Consider the following 26,607-nt stretch of genomic DNA (forward strand, 5'->3'; position numbering starts at 1 on the left):
GCTCCTCTCCAGTCCGTCCCTCCTGACCAGCTTCTTCAGTCTCTTCCTGTCCCGCTCTGTGCTGCCGGGGGCCCAGCAGACGACAGCGTAGAGGATAGCAGAGGCTGCCACAGAGTCAGAAAAAGTCCTGAGCAGGGGTCTGCACACCCCGAAGGACCTCAGTCTCCTCAGGAGGTGGAGGGACTCTGGCCCCTCTTGTACAGGGCGTCAGTGTTGTGGGATCAGTCCAGTTTATTGTTGAGGGGAACACCCAGGTACTTGAAAGTGGCCACTGTCTCTATGTCCTCCCCCTGGATGTTCACTGGTGAGTGTGCTAGTGTCCTCCTTCTGAAGTCAACCACCATCTCCTTTGTTTTACTGGTCTTCAAGCACAGGTGGTTGTACTCACAACAGTCCACAAAGTCCATAATGACTTACTGGTACTCTAGCTCGTTCCCCTCTGACACACAGCCCACGGTGGGGGGGTCATCAGAGAACTTCTGAAGATGGCAGCCGGCTGTGTTGTAGGTGAAGTCCGAGGTGTAGATGGTGAAAAGGAAAGGTGAGAGGACGGTGCCCTGCTGCAGAAAACCACCTCTGACTCACGTACTTATGGTTGAACATTTAAATGCCAAGCCAAGAACAGGATTAGCAGGTTTAACATAAAAACTGATTGTTGTGTTTACTGCACTGCATTTGCACAGCATGACAGATGCCATGAATGCTTCAGATATAACAGCTGACAAGAGAAGGGAAGTTTGTTGGTGCATTATTTCATTTTTCTGTACTGGCACAGTTGGATCAAGACAGGCTGCTATCCAACAGGTAAATAAACTTTTAAGGTTTCTGATAATTTACTGAATGTCTATTGTGGGTGTCAAATGAAAAGAAAGATGAAATGTTCCTATTCAATAGATAATAATGAAATAATATAGATGTTCCAGTTGGTTTCGGTTGGTAAGTAGGAAAATTTCCATTCAAAGGATAAGGTTATAGTTTTTCGGGTGTGTCTTAACCCATAAGAACCCACGGTGACACAAGTGTCACACGTCCAAATTTTCCTAAAACATGAAATAATCCGAGTTCGCCCAATGTGACACATATGTAACATTTGAGATCTTGGACAGTAGGGGCTGGTGTTTTGAAAAAAATGTCAGAAATGTGTTCTATGTGGTCTATTTAGTCTGTCTTATGTCCCCCATAATTTTCCTAAAAGCAGAAATGGGTCTGGGTTCTTATGGGTTAATATGATCGTTAGAAGTGGCCATATAGGCATTGGAACTGGTTTTGCTTGCTGTAATAATTCTTCCCTCTGCCATTTAAAGATTAGTTTGTTGTGCAATGTCACTGTAACTGATAAGGGACAAAATATACAGTCCTCATTCTGTGCAAAAATACTGTATGTTCTGAAGTTTATCTGAAGCTGATATGAGGCTTTAGCTGCGTAACGCAATCAAATCAAGTGGGTTTATTCCAGAGTGGAAGAAACACAAAGAGTGATTTCGGTCTAAAGGTCTCTAACTTTAGAAAATATCTGAAAATAGAATATAGAAAATATTTGATTTGTGTCACTGGCATTGCAGAAGCCCAAACTCCTTTCAATGGCTCTGTTAATGAGCGGTACACACAAGAGTAAGAACAGAACAAGAAAAGGTGTTAATGTGGGCACCTGAATGAAACTGCCGTTTGTTTTAAGACAGACTTGTAAAATGTGAACCCCTTCCTCTAGTCCTTCTTTTTAACTAAATGTGACTGAATTTGATTGCTAGACCATTTGTGCAGTTTAAATTTAGTTACTACAAACAACCAATGGGGCGACAGCAGGAAACTCCTTTTAGTTCTTTCTCCTCTAGTTTTACTACTTTTGCCTTTTGTATCTACATTCATGAAGCAGAGTGAAGTGAATTTGTGTGTTCACATTCACTCTTATCTTTCTATTAACTAATAGCTGTAATCATGCCATCTCAAAGGTGTTTGTTTCCTGTTCAGTCCAAACAGTTTCAGACATCTGACTGGAATGTCAGACAAGTGTCACACAGACTGATAAATTGAAGCAAACAACACATGGAAACTTGTGAAAAGGAAACTCTTTAGTAAAATGTGTTGCTCTAATTTCAGTGTATTTTTCTCCATTTTGATTTACGGTATTTGTGACTTATGCACTTCAGCTTAAGTCAGTTAAATATGTGCAAGTTGAGGTTTTGTTTGTTTTGAGTTGAGTTTGGTTAAGTTCTCTTTACTGTGGCATCATTCCATTTCAGTCCATGCTAACTGCCTCTCTGACTCTACAGCTAATCATGGATACAGTAGAAATTATCTTGTCCATATGCACAAGCATCTACCAGATGGCTGAGAATGTGAAGGCCAACAAGGAGCGCTGCCAACGAGTCACACAGAGGGTCAAAGCCCTGCAGGAACTGGTTCTCACCATCAAACAAAGGGGGCCGGGTCGATGTTCTGTCCCCGTGGAGAACGCTTTGAAAGAACTCTGCACCACTCTGACGTCTGCCAAGATGCTGATGACGAAATATTCCCAAACCAAAGCTGTTATGAGCTTTCTGAAGTCCGAAAGCCTTAAAGACCAGTTCTGCAAGATGAATGAAAGACTCACTGATCACCTCCAGGTCCTGTCTGGGGCTCTGCAGGTCGAGCAGGGGAACATACTGTACAAAGTGTATGAAACTGTTGCAGGAAGGAAACAGGATGAAGAGTATTGCAGTGGACGAGCTAGTTTCACTAACCCCACAACTCCCATGCCTCCCCCCAGCATCATGTCCCCCATGCCAATGTGTAGCCCCACAGCTCCTGTGCCTCCCCCCAGCATCATGTCCCCCATGCCAATGTGTAGCCCCACAGCTCCCGTGCCTCCCCCCAGCATCATGTCCCCCATGCCAATGTGTAGCCCCACAACTCCCGTGCCTGCCCCCAGCATCATGTCCCCCATGCCAATGTGTAGCCCCACAACTCCCATGCCTGCCCCCAGCATCATGTCCCCCATGCCAATGTGTAGCCCCACAACTCCCATGCCTGCCCCCAGCATCATGTCCCCCATGCCAATGTGTAGCCCCACAACTCCTGTGCCTCCCCCCAGCATCATGTCCCCCATGTCAATGTGTAGCCCCACAACTCCTGTGCCTCCCCCCAGCATCATGTCCCCCATGCCAATGTGTAGCCCCGTTGCTGTGCGCTACATCATGCCGCCCCGCCCGCTGTCTATCCCCATGGCTCCCATGCCACGACCTGGAACCATGGTCCCTGTGCTGTTCTCCAACACTGCTGTCTCCTCCACCATGGCCCCCAAGCCTGTTCTTAGGATCACTGCCCCGGTGCAAGCTCCTTTTGCCCCAGTGACTTTTTCAACACAAAAAACTTCTGTTGGAAGAAGTTGTGTGGTCAACAAATTCTATTGTCCTTAAAACAATGGGAACGTTGAACTAGGAACTGTAAAAAGTTTTGGAAAATGTTTCTGTGAAGACAAAGAGGGATGGGCAGGAGGAAGCAGCACAACCCCTTCCCCCCATTCCCATGCCTGGTGTTGGTGGAGCCAAGGTCCCCACAGCAAAATGCACTTACCCAAACAAAGTTATTTGGTTTCATATTCAACTTTTTAGTATTTGTCTTTTAAGGTTCTTTTAATTTAAGAGAGACAGGGAACAAGAGGACAGAGAGCACTGCAGTGACATGGTACTCTCCTTCAGGTCTAAGTATGTTTGAAGAGAACTAGTCTGTACAAAGAGTATTTACATATTCATCCTTTAAAGAACTCTAAATATTCCTACTCCAAATGTAAATTAATACTGTCATTAAAACAAATCTGATAGGCGATGACTCAAACTATATGCACAGAGAACAATAAGTTAAAACATGTAACAGAAAGATTGTTCATTATGTAAGTACAACTCCAATGTATAGTTATTATGTGCAATAACCTCTGTTCTCCTCTGATTATAAACATGCAAATCCACTACTGCTCCGTTTGTTCTTATTAGAACCCTTATTGTTCTTATTTAGCACCTTATTGTACCTATTGTTCTTATTTGCACCTCCATATGCTGTTTCCCCCCCTTGTGTGTTCTGAAGAGCTTCTGTAAGAGTGAATTTCTCCATTGTGAGATCAATAAAATTCCATCTAATCTAATCTAATCTAATCTAATCTAAAGGAGCAGCCGGTAGCCCCAATACTTTCAAATACAAGGTTCACTTTCTAAGATATTCATTCAGAATTCAAGTGTGTCCCAGAGCCATTCTTCTTAGGGTGATCAGTTATCGAATATTTACCAGTATTTACCAGTTTTTTATGTCTAATTATTTACATTATTTTGATCATTTTAAATGATCTGATGATGACTAATGATGAGTTTTAATCATATTCTCTTTTCTTGATCCTTAACAGATTACTTACTGTATGAAATGTGTATTTTGGACAAGGGTACAGATTAAAAAAGAGTCAGATAATTTGCAGCACAACACCATATTTCTTTAGACTCATAGCACCATCTTATGGACTTTGGGCTGAGTAACACAGCTGTTATTATTGATTATGGACACAGATAATACTCTGTGCTACACAGGACCTGTCTTTGCCAGTGGATCACTGTCACAACTATTTTTTCAAATCTTAATTGCTGCCCCATGGTGAAACTAACAGATCCTCCACAGAATCATGGCCATATAGTTCATTTGTGCAAGCAGCTATCACAAGTGCTCAGGTACAAGGGGCTGGTCTCAAATGCACGACTCTCACAGCCCTGTAGAAAAGAAAAAGGCTCAAGGCCGATTTCAATAACAAAAAGTCTCTCAGATACAATGTACAACAAAAAGTACTCAATACTCAAACATTTAAACAAAAGGCGCTAAGGATTATTCTCTAGATACAAAAACAATGAAACAAAAGACTCTCAATACGGCAAGGTAAGCAAGGTAACAAAGCTGGACTGACAAGGATCACAAGGTTCAAAAGACAATCTGGCACAGGACAGGAAGGAACAGGTGGAGACCATCAGGGCGGGGCAGACAATCAGACAGGCGGGGACACACCAGGAAGTCAAGGGTCCAAAATGAGAGGGAAGTTAGGTTTCACAATAAAACAGGAAGTGCTTAACAAAAACATGACGCCAGTGAACAAAACCTCAACAGACATTTCGGGACATAACAGCAGCTTATTAGAACCCATGACATTTAGAATTAGGTGCTTACCTGTAGTGGCTAAATAACGTAAATATGATAAAGGAGGAATTCAGGTGAAAAAGGCCTATACTAGTATTCAGATGTACATTGGACATGTTTACTGTTGTTTACTGCTAATTAGCAAATGTTTGCAATGCTAACACATGATGGTGAACACAAACATTATAGGCTACCTGCAAAATGTCTTCATGTTAGCATTTTCCACGTGGACATGTTAGCATGTTGATGTTAGCATTTAGCTCAAAGCAAGGCTCTACCTAAGAACAGCCTTGTGGAGCCATTAGCATGGCGGTAGACTTATGTGTTGAACTCCACCACAAGCTGCACTTCCTATTTATTTTCCTGAGTTCAGCTAATCCTGCAGACTTCTGCGTATGACAACCGCAGGTGTTTGCTGCTGTTCAGATTATACCAAGACTACAGGTAGTACTATGGTGGTAACATTCAGCCTCCTTCTAACCCGCAGGTTCTAACAGGAGCCTAAGTAAAGTGTATGGCAATGCAAGCTGCACATCTTAATGCAGGTGTGTGCATGACAGAAATGAAACGGTTTATTATCCTCTAATGCAGGTTGGCTGATAAGTTATCACCCTTCCCTCCTCTTGGCATCAATCATCAGGACTCTGAGCTGTGAAAGTATAGCTCACAGACAGAGAAAATCTAACCTCATCCAACCCAGAACAATGGAGGTGAATGGCATTTTGTGTGACAGACGCTAAGTGTTACATTTTTTGACAGCACAACTGTTTCCACAAACAGTGTCCCCATTACTCTGGACAATACACCACACAGGCTGCATATTAGGGACTATAGGCATCATGAGATGCTATTGTCATATGCAGACTAAACACACACAAGAATGGCTGAGAGCTTATAATAAAATCATTTCGTTCAATAATACACAAATAATTCTGTGAAAAGCTAAATTATCAGCATGTTTATGTTGTTGCTAGGATTACAGAATTTCAGTGGGTCGACCTTGTGTGTTTCACATGAAACCTGACAGATCATCAATATAACAGTTAGTCAGGAAGCCTGCAGACCATGTCTGCTCAGCACCTCTGTCCCCCTGCGCTGAGTTACGCTTCTGCTTCAAGGATAAGATTAATAGATCCTGGGTGTGTCAGAGCAGAGCATAAACAGCACTGAGCAGGGGGAAGGACTGCAACTTTCAGAGAGGAACAGGAAGTAGTGAGCAGCAGAAGGACGAGCTGAAGGCTACAGAGGCAGTTTCATTTTCTTCCAGCATTCACACGCAACATATGCTGTGCCTAGGCTGAGACGGGAGCTTTCATTGACATCCACTTCCAGGTAAATAATCTTTGTAGTTTTGATCATCTCTACAGTGAACTAACAACTCTTTATGTGCCGTGCGAGTTCATCTGTTGCTGACTCTGCTTGTAGGATCAGGAGCACAGTGGTTCTTTACAACAAGCTTTGCCGTAACGCTGTTTGCAGTTTTTCTAAGTAGAAATGTTTCACACAGTGACCCACCCAGAGGTTTGATTCCTCAATGGGTCAACCTGTTGAAAACTGACACGTTATTGCCTCAAGGGCAACAGAGAGCAATAATTACCCATCTCACGCTCTTACCCTTGGTATTTAGGTGGAGTTTACATGCTCATGGAAGAAATTGGCAGTGAGAGAAGAAAGACGCTGCAAGCTGCACAGGTTAAACAAAAACTGATTTTGATCTGCCAAACAAATGAAGAATAAATCTTATGTATGCAAGTTTAAGAAGCTCAGGGTTTGCAAACAAAAAAGAAATCCATACATATTTACATACTGTGGTTTTAAATGGAACTGCAGAGGAGTCATTATAGATCTGTGTTTTACAGAGCACCGAATGTTATTCTAATAGAGCAAGTTGCTTTACACAGATAAATAAGTTGATGCTTTGTTAAATAAATAGCTATTCTAAATGGGTTGAGACAGTATAGTCAGTCAAGTCAGAGACCACAACATCCATAATTGGTGTATAATTGTATGTTATTACCTGTAAATTACCAACAATCTCCTGGAAACACTTAATCTGTCTAAATCAACACTGTCACATCAGAAAAGCTTCACTTCCTGCTGTAGAGTGAATTTTCTTTGACATTGGAGTGTGTGGATCAAACAGCAAGACCGTTTTTAAGGAAACAGTCAGCAGGTCTGTTCGTATGTGAGTGATGGACTGTGACTCAGTCATTTGTCACACCGTCAGCATGAATTATTGATGGATGAATTATGTCGTCAGTCACCTGGAAGCTCAGCTCAGCATTACAGGCCTCTGTGATTGGATATGGAGAGTCATTCCCGTGGGAAACTCTGCAAATAACATAACGTCAGCTCAGTTCCAATAAAGTCACCTGAATTAAATTCATGTCAGCCCAGTTCAATACCGAGCCAACTGCTGATAATTACAGTGGAGCTGTTCTGTCATGAAAGCAGTTATTTAGCTATTAGTCTGTGGAAACAGCTCACAGTAACGTCTGTATTCAAGTTTTGGTGATTCAGGTGAACTGACTATTTAAAAGTATAAAGTTTATCTTGCGGGTTTTGCTACATGATTATTACTGGATCCAATTGTTATGTTGTGATAATGAGATATTTAACGGCTCAGACTGAAGTTATATATTCTTCTTACTGTCAGTAAATGCCATGCTGAAACCATCGACAGACTCTCAGCTCCAAGCCCATTGGTTCCCACTGAAGACATACATTCCTTAAAACATCCCATGAACTCTGCAGCTTTTATCAAACAAACAGTAGGAAATAGTGCATTTGTTGGGGACTTTCAGTGTCCACTTTTGGTGCTGTAGTTTGTATTTGTTGCAGCAGGATGGTGTGTGACTGAATCAGAGTAATGTACACTTTGTGTGTTAATGGTCATGAAGGAACATGTCACCCAACAGTGTGGCTAAATGTGGACAGCAATGGTGCAATTAAGCCCTTTCAGGCTCTGATACACACACAATACTTGTTAATAGATTTATTTACTGTTGGTTTTGGTCTTGGCAATCACAGAATCAACAGCCTTGTCCTTAATTATATTCGTTATAGTGTACCATCTGGTGGTATTTTCAGCAATGCCTGCTGCTACACCCAACCAAGGGACACTGAGATTAATGGACTGAAATAGCTTCAGTTTTCACCAGGACTGTAAATGTACTGCCGTCAGAATAATTTGAAAAGAAGCCATAATAAGGATAAGATGCAATTTATAGTAACCACAGCCACGCTCAGTGTCCCAGTTTGTGGTTGAAAGTAACAAAGTGCATTAACTCAAGTACCATACTTACTAATTACAAATTTGACGTACTTTTACTTTAATTGAGTATCTAAATTTTACTTTCTAATTGTACTCCACTACATTTCTGAGGGCACTATTGTACTTTTGCTCCACTACATTTATCTGACAGCTGGAGTTACTTGTTGCTTTGCTGCAGGTTTTACAAGCAGATCAAACGATCACTTTATAAAATATGATGCTGTGGTGTTAATGCTCTGGTACTTTTACATCAGTGAAATCTAGGACAGAGCAGTACTGCTGCTTTTACTCGAGTAAAAGATAAGAGTACTTCTGCCTCTGCTGCCCTGCTCAGCTCAGTTTGGTTCAGTTAATAACTATGGCTCACTTAAACTGTATTTGCAAATCAGATAACTTCCTCTCTGTTTCTCCAGCCAGTCATGGACTTCATAGATCCCATCCTGTCTGTTGCCTCACAGATCTACACCCTGGTGGAGAATGTGAAGGCCAATAAGAAGCGCTGCCAGCGTGTTTCTCACAGAGTCAAAACCCTGGAAGAGCTGGTGAGGTCCATCAAACAGAGAGAGCAGGGACAAACCTCTGCCGACATAGAAAAAGCCCTGAAGGAGCTCTCCATCACTCTGAAATCAGCACAGGAGCTCATCAAGAAGTACACTTTGGCCAACTGGGTGGAGCGCATTCTGAACTCCAGCAGCCATGGAGACGAGTTCAACACCGTGAACGAGCGTCTCAATGATGCTTTCCAGGTCCTGTCTGGAGCTCTGCAGGTGGACCAGGGGAACATGCTGTACCAGGTGTTTGAACTGACCTCCAGGGAGAAAGAAGATGAGGTGGACAGGAGGGAGGACGACACAGAGCTGAAGAGATGTGAGCAAAACTTACTTTGTAAAGTATGCTGTCCAAAGATAAGATAAGGTAAAACTTTATTAATATTAATTAATTTGTTAAATTATTAATCTAGGGAAATTAGAGTGTTTCAAGCAGCAAGCAGTTCTAGCAGGAATAATAAAAGATTAAAAAAATGCATACAATAATCTGTATACACACACACACACACATATATATATAGCAAATGGAAAATATATGAAAAAATATTGCACATGGATTTGAAAATTGCACATGGTGGGTATGGATAAATTAATTATTGTACAGTAGAAGAAAAATATATATGCATAGGTTTAGTACTTCAGAAAATAAAAAAGTAATATTGCACAAGCTATTGCATTTGGTGATAGCAGGATGTTAAACACAGCAGCGTGAAAACAGTATGTACGTGGATACAGGGCTACATACACAACGCTGGAGTTGAATAATCTGACAGCTGATGGTATGTAGGACCTGTGGTAGTGTTCCTTCTTACAGGGTGGATGCAGCAGTCTGTTACTAAAGGAGCTGCTGAGGGCCTCCACTGTGTCATACAGGGGGTGGGAGGGGTTGTCAATGATGGATGTCAGCTTGGCTAACATCCTCCTCTCACCTCCATCCTCAGTGGTGTCCAGAAGACAGTCCAGGACAGAGCCAGCTCTCCTGGCCAGTCTTTTTCTGTCCCTCTCAGAGCTTCCACAGCCCCAACAGACCACACACAGTTGCAACCACATAGTCACAGATGTTTTTGCAAAGTAGTAACACTGACTGTCTGGTCTGGGCTCTGGTGGGTGGGGGAGGGAATCAGGAATCATTTATTGTCATTACACAAGTTTCCAAGTGCAACGAAATTATGTTCGGTTCTGGTGGGGTAGAATCAAACCTGTTAAAAAACAGGTTCAGCTCATTTGCCTATTCCCGGTCTCCAGATTCTGGGCCCCTGCCATTGTAGCTGCTGTGGCCTGAGATGGTTTTCAGGCCCCTCCAAATCTCTCTGGCGTTGTTCCCCTGCTGGTGCTCCTCCAGCTTAGTCCTATAGCTCTCCTTGCCTCTCCTGATCTCCCTTTTCAGCTCCCTCTGCACCCTTTTCAACTCAGTTTTATCCCCAGACTTAAAAACCCCTTTTTTCTCGTTCAGTATGGTTTTCAGTTCAGGGGACACCGAGGGTTTGTTGTTACAGAAACATGGCACCTTCCTGGTTGGCACAGTGTTGTCCACACAGAAGTTAATGTAGTCTGTGATGCATGTTGTCAAACTGTCAATGTCCTCCCTGCACAACACTTCCCAGTCGGTGGTGTCAAAACAGTCCCTCAGTGCCATACTGGACTCCTCTGACCATGTCTTCATATACCTATTGGTTGGCTGTTGTTTTATCACCAAAGGTATGTAAGTAGGTAACAGGTGAACCACCCCCTGCATGACACTGTGGGGGCCCTCAGCAGCTCCTTCAGTAACAGACTGCTGCATTCACCCTGTAAGAAGGAACGCGACTGCAGGTCCTTCATACCAACAGCTGTCAGGTTCTTCAGCTCAGGAACTGTATAATGTAGCACTGAGTTCACACACATACTGTTTCTGTAAACATCCTTCTTTCTTATACAGGCTACAACCTGCACACTACTACATTACTTTTTCCTTAAATACTACACCTTTGCATATATATTTTTAATTCCACTGTGACACACATATTTATCTACTGTGCAATAGAGCATATACTGTACTTAACTTATCCATGCCAACCATGTGCAATTTCTTGTTTCAATCCTTCTGCAATTTTTCAGATTTCTCAATACTTTCAATTGGCAATATATTTTGTACTGCCTTTTGTATAAAATGTACATATACTGTATATATAGTCAATTTGTTATTTTGTATTTTTTAGTTTCCATTACCTTTACTACTGCTATTTTTTTGATGCTGTCACAAAATTTCCCCTGCTGGGGATTAATAAAGTTGATCTTATCTCATCTTTCCACCAGAGGAACTTTGGGGTGAGTGAAGTTGCTGTCCCCTAAAAAATCTGACAAATGAAATAGTTCATCATTAATTGGCCAGAGTACGTAGTAGGGTAGAGTTAGAGGTAGAGTATGTAGCACTAAGTGTTGCTGGTTAAACGTAGGACTTAAAACCATTGTTCATTTGCTGGGCAATTAAATAAGGTTTCAGTTTTTCTTGATCAAACAGAAGTCCTGTTAGACATAAATTCTGGTCATTAAAGTAAAATGTGTTTCTTTAATTGGGAAACTAGATGCTTCGTGACATTCTTCAATGGGTCAAAGTAAAGCAAAGTAAGAAGCTTTCATTGGTTGAATATAACTTTTACAAGAAGCTTTTGTGGCTCAAATGCAAACTTCTTCAAATGCAGGACTCTTACAGCAATGCCATTTCTGAATATCATCAACTGCCCCTCAATATATCTGACCAATAGTCTTGAGGTGTAGCAGGAAATCAAACATAAATGAGTTTGAGCAATTCCATCCAGATAATGTGTGCAGTTTAAGAGCTGTTCTTCTGCAGTTCCTGAACCTTGTAGTCCCTCTAGGTCCTGATTAAAATGGCCTCATGAAAAAAAAAAAGCATTGACCAAATTCTTGTCTGACTGTAACCTAACATGACTAAAATGAAGATATGAGTTCTGGAAGTGCTCAGTAAACTGACACCTGTGAAAGATCTTTTGGGGAATCAGATCATTGAGGCAGGACAGCATTCAGTATCTGGTTGGTTTTATTGAATCAGTGTTTGTTTGTTCCTCAGTGCTCCTGGACTACATGAAGAGCCAACAAGAGAAAACAGATGCCATGCTGAGAGAATTCCAACATGTCAAAAACAACGTGGAAACGGTTGTGGAGATCTGTGAGTACACCAAAACACTTCAATACATGTCAGTATGATTTTGTTAAGAAAACAGAAATACACAAACTACTGCATCAGTGTTATTGCAGTTAGTACTACAAGCAGTAGAAATAGTTGTCACACTTGTGGTGTGAAAAATGTTGGAAGTAGTAAAAGAAAGACAGTCTAGAGCAGGCCCTCTCAAACTTAAACTACTCAAAGGTCTGTATCTGACATTTATTTAAGGTCAGAAGAACTACTGGCAATAAGAAAGTAATATTTAATCAATTAACTGGCAGTACATTTCCTGTGGTTGGGCCAGCCAGTTAGTCCATATTTATTTCTGACTCAGACACATTCTTACATCTACACTCATACTAGTTGTAGAAATAGATAATAGAGAAAACCAGACACATTCTGTGTCTTCGATTTAGGAGTTGATAGTAAATTCTCTGGTGTAACGTTAATGTGTGAACTCAAAAACGCAACACTCTGCAGCTGTTAACATCACCATGACAACAATGTCAACGATACGGAGATAAGCTGGGGGCAGGATCACTGTGAATGATCTCCAGACACACTGTATATTCAACGTCACTAACCAATTTTTGATCAATAGAAAATTTGTTAGAAGGCAGAAAATGTTATACTTCATAATCGTCGCCAGATCATAACACAAGGTTGCAGCAGGTTCTCAACTGCATCTGTCCAATGCAAGAATATTTAAGTGGGGGCTGGACATGAAAAAAATAAACATTTATGTAGGCCTAATTAGCCTATTGTTTTTTAATAATTTAGTTTCTTACAAACTTAATCTTATGAGTTAAGTCAGCAGATGGACAGGTGGACTGAAGCTGGGCAGACTTGGTTGGCAGGCACATGAGAGAAATGATCCTGAGACACGAGGAGAGCACAGTATTAGTCACTAGGTAAAACAATTCAATACCAAAGCGAAGAATTAAACACTAGGAGGTCCAAATGGCCAAGATGTGTTCCCAGGCTAGGGAGTACAACAGTCTGGCAAAGCCTTCTGAGGGTATTTAACCTGTGGCTCGTGATTAGTGGATTGGCTACTGCTGTGATGGCTGATTGGCACAAGGATCAGGTGTAGCTGAATCGTGGTAGAGGAAGAACCACCCAGTCCAGACACATACACACAGGTCATGCTTATTTGGTCATGTTCCCTTTATTTTTTTGCTGTGTAGATACATTTTTCCCCGCTCTTTGAATTATGTTTATTGTTGATAGATGGATTCTCTACACCATTCTGACTTAGACGCCACACAGCCATCTGACAGCCATCAGCTCTTTCATGCATGTCGTGGACAGAGCAGGAACATTACACGCTGGGTGGAAATTAGGGTCTAGTTGTCAAAGTGTCAGTGAATTCATCCTAATGTGTTGCAGTAGCCTCAAAAACAGGCTGTGTGTATTTTGGTGGTTCATGGCTGAGATTTGCTCTGTTAAATGTTCCAATAACAATGAGCAGGGAATCTGCATGTTTATGCTCCATGTTAGTAATCTGGTCAGAGAGATGTTGTAAAGACTCACTGACACAGGCCTGAGGTGGGATATAAAGACCGACAAGAATAAATGAGAACTACCGCAGTGAATAAAAAGGGTTTACAGTTAATAAATATGGTTTGTGTCTTTGTTCATTTTGACCAGATTCTGCCTCCCGTGGTTTTTCCCGAGATTTCTGCTATGTGTTCTGCTCGGAAAAGGTGGAAGCCAGGCAGGTGGACACACAGCATGCAGTGTGTCCTCATTGAGCTGGGTTTCAGTAAAGCACAGGATGGCAGATCTGCTAAAGTCTGTGTTGGTTCTTTTTAGGAGCAGCAGTTTATCCATCTTATTTGGCAGTGAGTGTCAGGGAGGTGGGAATCGACGGGGAACTGAGGGAGCTATGGGTAGAACCCAAATGCAAATTCGAGGGGCGCTTGGTTCAAATTAATACATTTATTAAACAATCACACTAGGGACAAGGGCTACACATACAACGAAGACAACACAGGGAAAAACTAAGCAATTACAACACACAAACACAAAACACAACGGGGCATGGGGGAGCCAAAGACAGACAAAGAACCACTATCAGTGTATAAAAAGAAAACGCTCCCAAAGGAGGAAGAAACAAACGGCTATCAAAGACCTTAAGAGCTTAACAAAACAACAGAAACAAAAATCACTTCTGAAAACTTGGAGGAAAATAACACTACTATTCAATAAAACTAAACCAAAGAACAATCTAACAAAGAAGTGAAAATCAGCTATAACTAGCGGTAACAAAACAACAAAACTAGACTATAGAAATTACAATAAAAGAAAAAACTCACAGGGAACACGGCACGGACATGAACACAGACAAACCGAGGGTTAAAACAGACATAAAAAGAGACACGGACATGAACAAAGATAACGCAACAAAGAACACTCTCTATAGGGCTATGGGAGACGCAGACAAAACTAAAGACGGTGAAACACTAACATGAAACAAGGCATAAACAGGAACAAAGACAAGAACAAGACAAGAAACAAACTTACTGGAACTGTGGCAAACAAAAGACAAAGACAAACCAAGAAGACAATCACCTGAAACACGACATCGCACATCGCACGGGTCATGACAGAGAGCAGACATTGACTGCATGTAAAGATGGGAGCGCTGTATGAAATCCCCTTGTATCAGAGAGGGACAGCTCAAAACGTGAAAAATAAATAAAAACAAAGAAAGTCCAAGAGAGTGCAGCACTGAGGTGGCTATCAGCGGGGCCATCTTTGAGCTAGTCTTGGATGCAGTTCTCTAAATCTGTTAGTGCTATCATGCACACATGCGTGGTCATGATTGTCTCACCTGCTACCAATGAACATGTCTACCTGTGGAATGTCCTACACAGGTATTTCTTGAACTACTTTCCCAGTCTTTTGTTGCCCCTGTGCCAACTTGCTCGAGTTGGTGAATCTGATGCAGCAACGCATTGATGTTGCTGCATCAGATTCACAGTAAGTATATATTTACAAATATCAATTAAGTTGATTAAGTAAAACATTGAATATGTTGTCTTATTCTGTTTTCAGTTGTGTGTATGTCAGAAAGGATTAGCAAGTTCTCACATTCTGTTTTATATAACATTTTACACAGCATCTTGTATTTTGTGGAATCAGGGTTGTACATTCATCAGGTGACACAAACTTTAGATGAATGATCATGTTGCTCCATAACTGCTGGATGTGTAAATAAGCAACTGTTTGCTAACAAGTTCAATATATCAACTGCAAAGGTTATGATGTATCAGTGTCGTGTTCACAACGTGTCTGTTGCCTCTAAGGTAATTCTTTATCCTGAGCCAAACTAAAATGTGTTTTTACAGTGAATAAGCCCAGCATTACTAATGAAGTCATCCGGATGATCAAATCAGACGAGCTGAAGTATGAACATCCTAAAGTGCCCTTCATGACAACATCAACCTCAGAGGTCTACAGAGGAGAGTATCATGGATTCTCAGTGGCCATCAAGAGATACATTGATCCTGTGAACACCTGCGCAAGGTCTGTGCCACATTTCAGGACAATAATGATTTAAAATAAAAAAATGTTTTTTGAGTAGTAAATAATACTAATATCATTTTATTTTTTTTCTCTTTCTTGCCATCATCATTTTTACCTGCACAAAGATTAAAGTCTGGATTCATTACAATCAGGACCCCCCATTATCTGTTCTCCTCGAGTCATATGTTGACAAAAGACAAACTGGAAAAGGAATTCTTTCTGTACTGTTCTTCCTGAAATGTATGTTTTTCCTGGTAAACGTTGGTTTGGGGTAGTTTATCTGTATTATAGGGAGACCAGACCAGTGTGCACTGTTTAAACCAGGGGTCGGCAACCTGCGGCTCTTTCATCACTGTGATGTGGCTCCTGAAAATAATTAATGAGCATTTATTTAAAATGTATTTTATTTTAGTTCGTTCATTTTGAAACAAATCGCTCGCGCCTCTCAGATGACATCTTACGATCCTGCGTAAAGATGCAGGTGACGCTGATGTGCAGACACTGTGCACTGAGGTTCAGGAGCAGAAATCACATTAACCATGTTTGATTAATATTTGAATTGCCTGTTATTTAGAATATATTCATATTTTTTCATTGTTCAGTGAAACACTCCTTTTATTATTCAGGCTGACAGCTGGCTGCACGCGACAGTAAAAGACTGACGGCAAGGGGACGGCATTTTTGGTGGAGAATTTTTTTCATAAATACAAGGACTAAAATAGACAATGAGTGATTTACTTGAAAGTAAACTTTAACCCAATGTCTTTAATTCTGAGTTCAAAATGTTTTTGTCGCACACAGAAATGTCATTTCGTTTTCTCTGCAGTCGTTCAATGAATTCATAAATGCAACACATTATAGTTTGTTTATACAGCAGAAAGGCAAAATAAACGTGATATGCAGTTATTTTATTTGACATGTCGAAGGGGTTTTGTCTGGATTTGTTTTCTTTACTGTGGAAAACGGGTCCAAATGGCTCTTTGAGTGGTAAAGGTTGGAGACCCCTGGTTTAAACCATGTTTTATTAATCCAATAAGTCAATTCAAATCAAATGAGGAAACCAAATAACTAAGCATCTGTGTGCGCCCCCCAACTGCTTCGGAATCTGCTTGAACATGTGGAAAGTAAAGTTAGAACCTTGATCACTATGAATCACACATTGAATGCCAAAAGTAGAAATGAACTGGGTTTGAGCTCTAACTACTGACCTCACAGATATATATAGTCTGCATCTCCCCTTGTCCTGTGTCCCTTGTCCAAGTCAAGTCTAGCTCTGCATCATATCCCTGTCTATCCCTGAGTGTTAGTTGATTCAAGTTTCTAGTTTGCACATTTTTGGAATCCTTGCGCCTTTTGTTCTCGTCATTTGTAATCAAGTCTTTTTGTTGTACTTTGAATTACCGAGCGCCTTTTGTTTGTAACTTTGTGAACTTCAGCCCTGTTTTTGCCAGATCCTTGTATCTGTGTTTTTTTGTTAATAAATACTGCCTCGTGTTTTTGAACCTTACCTGGGTGAACTGAGTTCTTGCATTTGAGTCCTGAAAACCCGCGAGCCCTACCGGCCCTGATAGTACAATCTGGCCAGAAATGGACTCAGCAGACCACAGTCACCTTAGGGACGCCTTATCCGCCCAAGGTAGTCTCCTCCACCAGCACGAGGACCAGTTGTGAAACCTTCAGCACGGGGTGAAGGATCTCACGGACCGGCACAACGATCTCCAACACACCATGATGACCCAATTCAATTTACTCACCGAGCAGCTAACAATCACCTGGGAAATCCACCGCCTGTCGCCACCGATCCGCCTCCCAAACCTGCCGCCACGAGCTCCCCCATCAACAGCCCGGTCCAGGGAGCGCCACGCCTCGCTCCTCCCGAAAAGTTCTCAGGTGACGCTGGAGACTGCCGCGCATTTCTGGTACAGTGTGATCTTCATTTTAAACATTATCCGGCGTCTTCGTCAACGGTCTGTCAGAAAAAATGAAAGATCTAGCTAGCTCCGTTGGACCTGCCTCGGGACCTCGAAGCCGTCATCGCCACCACCATCCGGATCGATACCCGCATCTACGAGAGGGAACGAGATCTATGGAGGGATGGAGTTCACCCGGCAGACAACTGGAGGCGACCCCTGGTGGACGAGGAGTGACCAAGCTTCACGCATCATTCCGAGAGACGGCGGCGAGCTAATGAAGGAGCAGGCTTTTATTGCGGGGAGCAGGTACACCAGATCGCCACATGTCCGTCAGAAGAGAGGGCTCACCACTCAGGAGGACGGAGGTGGTGAGCCGGCTCACTACAGTCAAATCACCTCGAATTTAAATGACCATTTGGTAGAACTAGATGCCTTAATAGAGTCAAGGGCTGACAAGAATTTTATGGACTGGCAGATAGGGGGAAATTTGGGTGTGGTGGAGTATTCCCACCCCTTCCATTAGCCGGCTGATGTGCCCTTGAGCAAGGCACGTAACCCCCCCATATGCTCCCCGGGCGCCTAAAGCGGCAGCCCACTGCTCCTGTGTGTTCACTGCATGTTGCATGTGTATGTTTACAGTGATGGGTGAAATGCAGAGAATTATTTCCCAGTTTGGGATCAGTAAAGTGAATAAAATTTAAAAAAAAAATTAAAAAATTAATTAAATAGCTTGTGACAATCGCTTGGGGGTGACAAAGCTCTCTCAGCCAATCAATGCAAGCGCGTTAAACAGAAGCTTTATTTTCCAAGTTACTCATCGCACAGAGCCATGTGAAATGATTATAGACGCGACCCACCGAGAGACATTCAGCTTCCATTTATTCAATTCAACACAACATCCCCTCATTCTGGCTATTCTGGTATATCCCTGGTTAAGGAAAAACAACCCACAAATAGACTGGCAAACAGGGAAAATACTGGGGTGGGGAAGGGATGTTTCCACTAACTGTCTGTCTGAGTCTGTTCACAGTCCCGCAACCTCAAAACAAGAGCGTGCTACATTACCGGAAGAGGAAAGAGATCGATGCCCAGACTTGGCCAAAGTTCCGCCCTGTTACTGGGACCTGAAGGAGGCGTTCAATAAGGACAAGGCTACATCTCTGCCTCCACGCCGATCCTCTGATTGCGCAATCGATCTTCTCCCTGGGGCTCCTATTCCCTAAGGCAGACTCTATTCACTTTCAGGTCCTGAGCGTGAAGCCATGGATGATTACATTAAGGCTTCTCTCCAGGCTGGCATAATCTGCCCTTCTTTGTCCCCCACGGGGGCCGGGTTTTTCTATTGTCGAGAAGAAAGATCGGTCTCTCCGACCCTGTATAGACTATAGTCCTCTGACATCACTGTTAAGGATCGATACCCCTTGCCACTAATGAACTCTGTGTTTGAACTTTTGCAACAGGCCCGTTGGTTTACTAAATTGGATCTCTGCAATGCTTGTCACCTCGTTCGCATCCGGGAGGGAGATCAATGGAAGACGGGATTCAACACGCCAAGCGGGCATTATGAATATCTTGTCATGCCTTTTGGGTTAACCAATGCTCCTGCTGTTTTCCAAGGATATGTGAATGACGTGTTAAGAGAATAGCTTAATTAATTTGTTTTTGCATATCTAGATGATATCCTGATCTTCTCCCCGGATTTGGAGACCCACCAGCATCATGTCCGCCAGGTCTTGGCCTGTCTCTTAAATCACCATCTTTATGTGAGGGCAGAAAAGTGTGAGTTTCACACCAAGCGAGTGTCATTCCTGGGGTATGTTATTTCTGAAAATAACGTCTAGATGGATCCTGAAAAAGTGGTGGTGGTCGCAAATTGGCCAGTCCCTGCTAACTGAAAGAAACTGCAGCAGTTTCTGGGCTTCATCAATTTCTACCGTAAATTCATAAGGAATTTCAGTTCAGTGGCTGCCCCGCTTCATAAACTCACATCCTCCAAAGCTGTTTTTCAGTGGTCCTCAGAAGCAGATGCCGCCTTCCAGCGTCTGAAGAGAGCTTTCACCACTGCACCTGTCCTCATTGTGCCAGATCCCCAGCAGCAATTTGTCGTCGAGGTGGACGCCTCCAATGAGGGAGTGGGAGCCGTACTCTCCCAACGCAACGCTCAGGACAACAAGACTCCATGCGCATACTTTTCACGCAAGTTGTCCTCAGCAGAGAAAAAGTATGATGTTGGCAACCGGGAGTTATTAGCTGTAAAGATGGCTTTAGAAGAGTGGTGGCATTGGCTGGAGGGGGATGAACAGCCGTTTTTGGTCTGGACAGACCAGAAGAACCTCGAGCATATTAAAAAGGCTAAGAGACTGAATGCCCGACAGGCCCGATGGGTGATATTCTTTAGCTGGTTCCGGTTCACTCTGTCTTTCAGACCTGGCTCTCAACAGGTGTGCAGATGTGCAACAGGCCAGTAAGGGGGAAAATCCACCTGCCGGATGTCCCAGCGACCACTGAGGTCACAGGTCATTCAATGGGCACATACATCGTTACTCACTTGTCACCTGGGAGTCAAACGTACTATTTGTGATCAAACAAAGGTTCTGGTGGCCGACTCTTAAAAAGGATGTGTTGGAATATGTCCGTGCTTGTGAAGTATGTTGCAGGAATAAAATTGCCAGACAGAATCCCATGGGCCTCCTGCAACCCCTTGATGTGTCCCAGAGACCTTGGACTCACCTCACAGTAGATTTTGTGACTGGACTTCCTACCTCTCAAGGTAACACAACTATCCTCAGTTGTTGACCGATTTTCCAAGATGGCCCACTTCATTGCTTTCCCCAAACTGCCTTCAGCAAAGGAAATGGCAAAAATGCTAATGAAAGAAGTTTTTCACATTCATGGGATCCCGAAAGACATTGTATCAGACAGAGGGCCACAATTCATATCGATGTTTTGGAGGGGATTTTGCAGGGTGCTGGGAGCCACGGTGAGCCTAACCTCTGGATACCACCTGCAGCCTAATGGGCAGACCGAAAGACTGAACCAGGAACTTGAGACATGTCTCAGGTGCCTGGTTTCTCAAAATCAGATGTCCTGGAACGAACACCTCACATGGGTGAAATACGCTCACAATACTCTGCCTACATCAGCTACCGGTATGTCCCCTTTCCATTGTGTGTATGGTTTCCAACCCCCTCTGTTTGACATAAATGACCAGGAATTAGCTGTTCCCTCGGCCCATGCCCTTGTGAGACACTGCCGACAGGTCTGGGCAGCCGCCAGAAACATGCAACTGCGAAACCAGGCTCAGATGAAGGCCGCAGCGGAACTACATGGCAGGGTGTCTCCCAAATACAGCCCAGGGCAGAAAGTTTGGTTGTCCACTAGGGACCTACCGCTCCATGTGCACTCCAGGAAACTGGCACCCAGGTTCGTGGGCCCATACGAAGTTGTTAAAGTTATTAACCCGGTGTCTGTTCGTCTCAAACTTCCAAGGTCCATGAAAGTCCACCCCACGTTCCACATCTCTAAAGTGAAACCCATCCAGGAAAGCCCACTGGTACCTGCCACCAAACCACCCCGACCCCCACCCCTGGTGGAAGGAGGCCGTCTATACTGTGAAAACACTGCTCGCAGCACAACGCTGATCTGTTTGTTCACTGTTGTTGGTCTTGTCAAACACTTCCTGTTTTATTTTGTAACCCTTACTCTCCTCTTGTTTCAGACCCTGACTTCCTGGTGTGTGTACACAAAAAAATAAAAAATCATAAACTAAACATAGAAAATACAATTCATTTAAACATCCCAAGTGCTATCAAAGTTTCCATGTTTTAGCTACAACTATAAGTACTACAGGGTTAGTATACAGCTTGCACATGCTAACACAATACCAAATCACAACAATGAGTTCACTGTGGACATGTAACTATTTAGCTTGTGCTACAGCCAAAATACATGCGACAGACGTAGCCACCGACCCACAAGGTAATGCTAGCCTTACTTAGCACAGCATAACCCAGAATGAATTATGAACGGCAGATGCTAATGCTAATGCTAGTGGAGCTAGCATAACATCCCAACCACGTAACACTCACCAGTTCCTTTTGATAACTCACGCACGATGGCGGCGGCACAAACTCCAAGCGTCGGATCTAAAAGTTTATGACATACTTAGCATGCTGAGTAAAAACAACCGAGATAGCGAATGTCTGTAAAAGACGAGGTGGTTATGAACCTGCACACAGCTGCTGACCGGCTCTCCCCGCAACTCTCAGTAGGAGATCCGCCGCGACTGCTACAAATTTCGCTCTGCGTGACGTGATTGGTTGGGTGCAGTCACATGACCGGGTGACGTGAGGTAGTGACATCGAGGTGTTCGGAGTGCAATAATAATATTATGGCAGATTTATTTGACCTGGGTTACATATAGTAACTGTCTCATATTCATTGTCAACATAAACATTTTCTCTATATCTAGGGAGGTGCGGTCTGTTTTCAATAAGGAAGTTGAAACCATGAAGCGGTTTGAATCACCCAACATCCTGCGAATGTTTGGTATCTGTGTCCAGGATGAGAATGGTGAGTGAACTACAGCAATCACAGAATGTCAGGCACATTGCACCTTTAGAATCATAGAATTCAATGTGTCCTTGTGACTGCCTGCAGGACCCAGCCCTCAGTTCCTCATCATCATGGAGTACTGTGAGAAGGGAAGTCTCCGTCAGGTTCTAGACTCTGAGTGCAAACTGTCCTGGACCAGGAAAGCTTGTATGTGTCTAGATGCAGCAAAAGGACTCTACCGGTCAGTCAGAAATGATAAAAAAAAATCAATGTCTGCTTCACTGTCAAATTTAGATGGTGTGTGAGAAATGATGAAACAATTGGTGGTATAGAATAGAAAAATATATAAAAATATAGACAACATCCTCTGCCCTGGCATATGTTGTTTATATTGTGATATTTATGTATATATTATGAAGCTGTACATTGATCAGACAGGAGCATCTGTTTATATTTCAGCTGCTAAATGTTCCACTTTCCTCACCAGCTGGCAGAGGGGGGAGTACGTCACACATGTGCAAGTCACAAAGCTAAGTCCCTGCTTTAAGTCAAATAAGACAAATGAAGTCATTGCTCAGATCAAGCAAGTCACAAACCAAATAGTATAAAACTCTGATGATTTACCCCAGTTTCCAAATTTAAATCAGTTAAAATCATTGCTCATGAAAAGCTTAGTTTTATTTGCAAAACAACTGTTGTAACCCTGCTTGCACCTTATAAATCTTTCAAATATTTTCTTGTAATCAATAACAAGCCTCCTAAATGGACAACAATGAACAGTGTTCCTGTAAAAGTCTGTCTGATTGTCTATTAGGTAACTTTTGACCAACTGAAAAGTTCCCAACAAAGATTTTTACATTCCTTTGTGGGTTTTGAAGTGATGGATAAAGTTGGATGTTGTTGTGGTTGTCCTTTTGAGCTTCAGATCTAACATACTGCTGTTCCTCTCTTGCAACCATCGTTGACAATATAATGTTTGAATTAAAATGTTTTTATTTTTTGTCTAGCTCTCTCCATGAGAGCTGCCTCTGCAGGTCTCCTGTGTCCTGGGTTGCCAGCTTTGTGTGCATTGCTGTCAAAATCTCCCAATCATGTTCCAAAAACAAAACATATCTTGTCAATATCAAGAAAAGGCAAATATAAAAATAATAATAATAATAATAAATACAAAATAAAAGTCCTTTTGAGTCATCTGTATAAAGCTTAAGTCAAGTCTCAAGTTATGGATACTAAGTCAACTCCTTTATCATTGTTAGTCATACAAGTCTTAAATTTGCAACTGGAGTCTGTCACAAGTCAAGTCATGTGACTTGAGTCCCCCACCTCTGCCAGCTAGTCTCTTACTGTGTCTGTTTGCTGTTTGGTGCTGAGAAGGTATGGGACAGTCATTGGATTCACTGTTAAAATACAAATATTGACTAGTACAGCTTTAAATTAGATTCTATCTGTATGATTAATTGTTTATGATAGAAGGTACTGTCATGATGATTACGACTGTTGTCTCTTAGACTGCACCAGACAGAAGAAAAATCTAAGGTTCATGGATGCATAAACAGCAGCAAGTTCCTCGTGGCTAAAGGCTACACAGTGAAGGTACTGAGGCCAGTGCATACCGGGACAGCTGACACTGAATGATGATAAGGGTTTGGTGACGATGAGTGAAGTCTTTCTGTCGTTAATGTTTTTTTCAGCTGGGAGGTTTCGAGCTGGCAAAAACTGAGACATCGCTGAAAAAATCAACAAAGGACAAAGACATCAGGTCTCTGTGCTACTCCCCCCCGCAGATGCTCAACAACATCAACCACGTCTACAGCAAAGAGTGTGAGATATACAGGTCAGATACCAACCAGGACATACTCTGCACAGCTGCATGATTTTTAAAATGATGTTTAATTATGAAAGGCATCAGTGTTGCTGATTGATTGATAAATGCTCAATGGATTCTGGTTTTCTCATAAGCCATCAGGTTGGCGGTTACAAATGCAAAAACTTCAAAGGGATCTTTAAAATTAGCTTTGCAGTTGTTAATGCTAATAAGCTGCAAAAAAATAAGTTTTGGTTCAGCTGTTTTACAAAGCAGCCAAACAGGTCATGACAACAAAAGTCCAAAAGTGTCTGGCTGAAGGAGGATGAACAACAACCTGGGAACCCAAATGTTCTCCTTATTAATGGTTTATATAAAACATAAGTAAATTGTTTAGTTATCATAAATCAAGACATTATTTACATTTTAAAGATGCATCTTTTTAGACAAGCTTTTTGTCAATGTAGTTATTTGTATTATATTATTATTGTTGGTTGTTTCAAACAAACATTTAACTGCTGGACACAAGATGTGTCTAACTTTGTTGAATAGTCTTTTCTCAGTGATTGTTTACTGGAGGCCTCATCACATGTGTAAATTACATAGCCCTCTAGTATTAAACTCTGCACATACGCCATTATGCACAGTAAAACACATTTTTGAGTCGGGGGGACTTTTATTAAATACAATAAATGTCCTCACTAACTTGGACATGTTGTGTTTCAGCTTTGGAATTGTCCTGTGGGAAGTTGCAACCCGTAAGAGACCATTTGAAGGTGTGTATCTGCAGAACATAGTGATCAACATCCAACTGTGAATTTATTGTTTTCAACATCAAGTACTCACCTCCTTTTGACTTGATAAGCAGCTGTTAAATGTGGATGTTTCCTCTTTCACTGAGCTGTGTTCACCACAAAGTCATGTTGCTGAAAATGGGTTCCTAAGTGATATAATATTCCATCTACTTCACTGATAGAGACTTGGGCAAGAACTCTTGCCTCCTGTAGCACTGTAATTTATGGTCATTGCTATACAAGTCATTTATATTTGTTTTATACTGTACATTCATTCAGTTTTTATTTATACAGTGTAGTCCAATGAAAGCAGTTAACTCTCTATTGCATGGGTACCATTTAGACAAAAATGAAATTCATAAAACTGCAAATCAAGGATAAGGATACAGTTGAGAAAGGTAGTGATTTAATTTACACTGTATTAATTGTGCTTGTAGAAATTACATTTTTACACTGTTTTTCTCATTACATATACACATAGGCCCACAATACACACACACAAAGGACCTATAGACATACATTAGTGGAGAGATGTCAGAGTGACAGGAATGCCACACAGTCTGTGATCCAAGCAGTTAGGGGCTGAGTGCCTTGTTCAAGGGCACTTTGGCAGCAACATGGAGACCAGCACTGCCATCCCCAGAGCAGTAGAGTGGCTAAAGATAAAACTAAACTACAGAATCATGGGCTTCTACTTTTGTTCTATATTTGTTCGTATTTTTCTTCCAGGTTGGTCGAATCAGGAAATCTATCAGAAAGTGTGCAAAGAGAAATTTCAGGAGCCGCTCCCCGACGACTGTCCTGAACCACTGGAACATCTCATTAACACCTGTCGGGCCTATGATAGTTTCCAGAGACCATCTGCTGGTGGTAAATTGCAATCACTGTCATCACTGTATGCACTGTTACCTTTACCTAGACATGTACATTTAGACACTGTATCCACTGGGTTACTTACAAAATGATGAATGAACAGGTTTCAGTGTAGAATATGAAAGTCTTTATGGGGACAGTTGGTGTTTGAGGGAATGAAAAATGTTCCAGCAGCAGAATGGTAAACTCCCCTTTTTACTTTAAACTTTACTGTTTGAAATCATCTTGTAATAGTCTCATTGAGATTGCATACAAATAAAAATCACACAAAAATAAAATGTTATTATTTCTTTCTCTTCTACAGTGCTGGTGGATAAACTGCGCAGCATGGTGGCACAGCTGGAGGAGCAATAACAGTTCTCATTCCTCTGGCTCTCCACTAGCAGTGCTCAGGGTTTCTGGATATCACTGGGAGAGGTACTATTGTAAAGTCATGAAACAGGCCTGTATCATGCTGAAAATTTGTATGGAATGCAGAAAAAAATTTACAAGGCACTAAAAGCTATGCATTTGCATTTCAGTTTATTTTAACTCTTGGATAAGTAACTCATACTGTTTAAATAAGACATCTGTTTCCAAAAATTAACCATGTTATGGATCTGCTTAGTATGTGTTGTGTTGTTTGAACGGCATTGTAATAAAATGTTTTTAAACAGTTGCATGTTACGTAGTCCAAGAATCTGGTGAGAAACTTTTAGAGTTCATACTACTTTCAGGTTAATTTGGAGAGCCTATTAATGACAGTACTGTACTTTAAAGCAATAGTCAACCACAGAACCCCAGGGCTTCACTACCATGTATATTTTGTATATATGGCCACATATTACTGTCACACATGTTCAAACCCATTACAAACACTAGCTCTTATGACCATTGTAAGTTCCTCTCATCAAACAGCTAAACCCTCGCCTGACAAAAAGAGGTGCTCTTGGTTTGAATTAAACTGAAACATGGTTCAGGAAAATATTTTTGGGTGGTTCAGAATTTCAGACTAGTTACAAGTAG

At 42.0% G+C, this 26,607-nt stretch overlaps 2 protein-coding genes across 3 annotated transcripts; both read left to right on the forward strand.

Annotated features, from left to right (window-relative positions):
* The first annotated feature begins 687 nt into the window (after positions 1–687).
* Positions 688–3,943, forward strand: LOC121608320 (pollen-specific leucine-rich repeat extensin-like protein 1). Its single transcript, XM_041939561.1, has 2 exons — positions 688–804; positions 2,271–3,943. The coding sequence occupies exons 1-2, from the start codon at positions 697–699 to the stop codon at positions 3,393–3,395; spliced, it is 1,233 nt and encodes a 410-aa protein (XP_041795495.1). The 5' UTR covers positions 688–696; the 3' UTR covers positions 3,396–3,943.
* Positions 3,944–6,361: 2,418 nt separating this feature from the next.
* Positions 6,362–26,263, forward strand: LOC121608236 (mixed lineage kinase domain-like protein). Of its 2 annotated transcripts, none has more exons than XM_041939437.1 (11): positions 6,362–6,477; positions 8,833–9,286; positions 12,038–12,136; positions 15,487–15,664; positions 22,049–22,149; positions 22,237–22,372; positions 23,640–23,724; positions 23,823–23,965; positions 24,662–24,711; positions 25,459–25,599; positions 25,907–26,263. In XM_041939437.1, the coding sequence occupies exons 2-11, from the start codon at positions 8,839–8,841 to the stop codon at positions 25,954–25,956; spliced, it is 1,431 nt and encodes a 476-aa protein (XP_041795371.1). In that variant the 5' UTR covers positions 6,362–6,477; positions 8,833–8,838; the 3' UTR covers positions 25,957–26,263. The 2 variants fall into 2 exon arrangements, with proteins under 2 accessions (XP_041795371.1, XP_041795372.1); XM_041939438.1 differs by having other exon boundaries at positions 6,377–6,477; positions 8,837–9,286.
* The last annotated feature ends 344 nt before the right edge of the window (positions 26,264–26,607 follow it).

This window comes from Chelmon rostratus, chromosome 6 (assembly GCF_017976325.1).
Source record: "Chelmon rostratus isolate fCheRos1 chromosome 6, fCheRos1.pri, whole genome shotgun sequence".
In the NCBI taxonomy this organism is placed as follows: domain Eukaryota; kingdom Metazoa; phylum Chordata; class Actinopteri; order Chaetodontiformes; family Chaetodontidae; genus Chelmon; species Chelmon rostratus.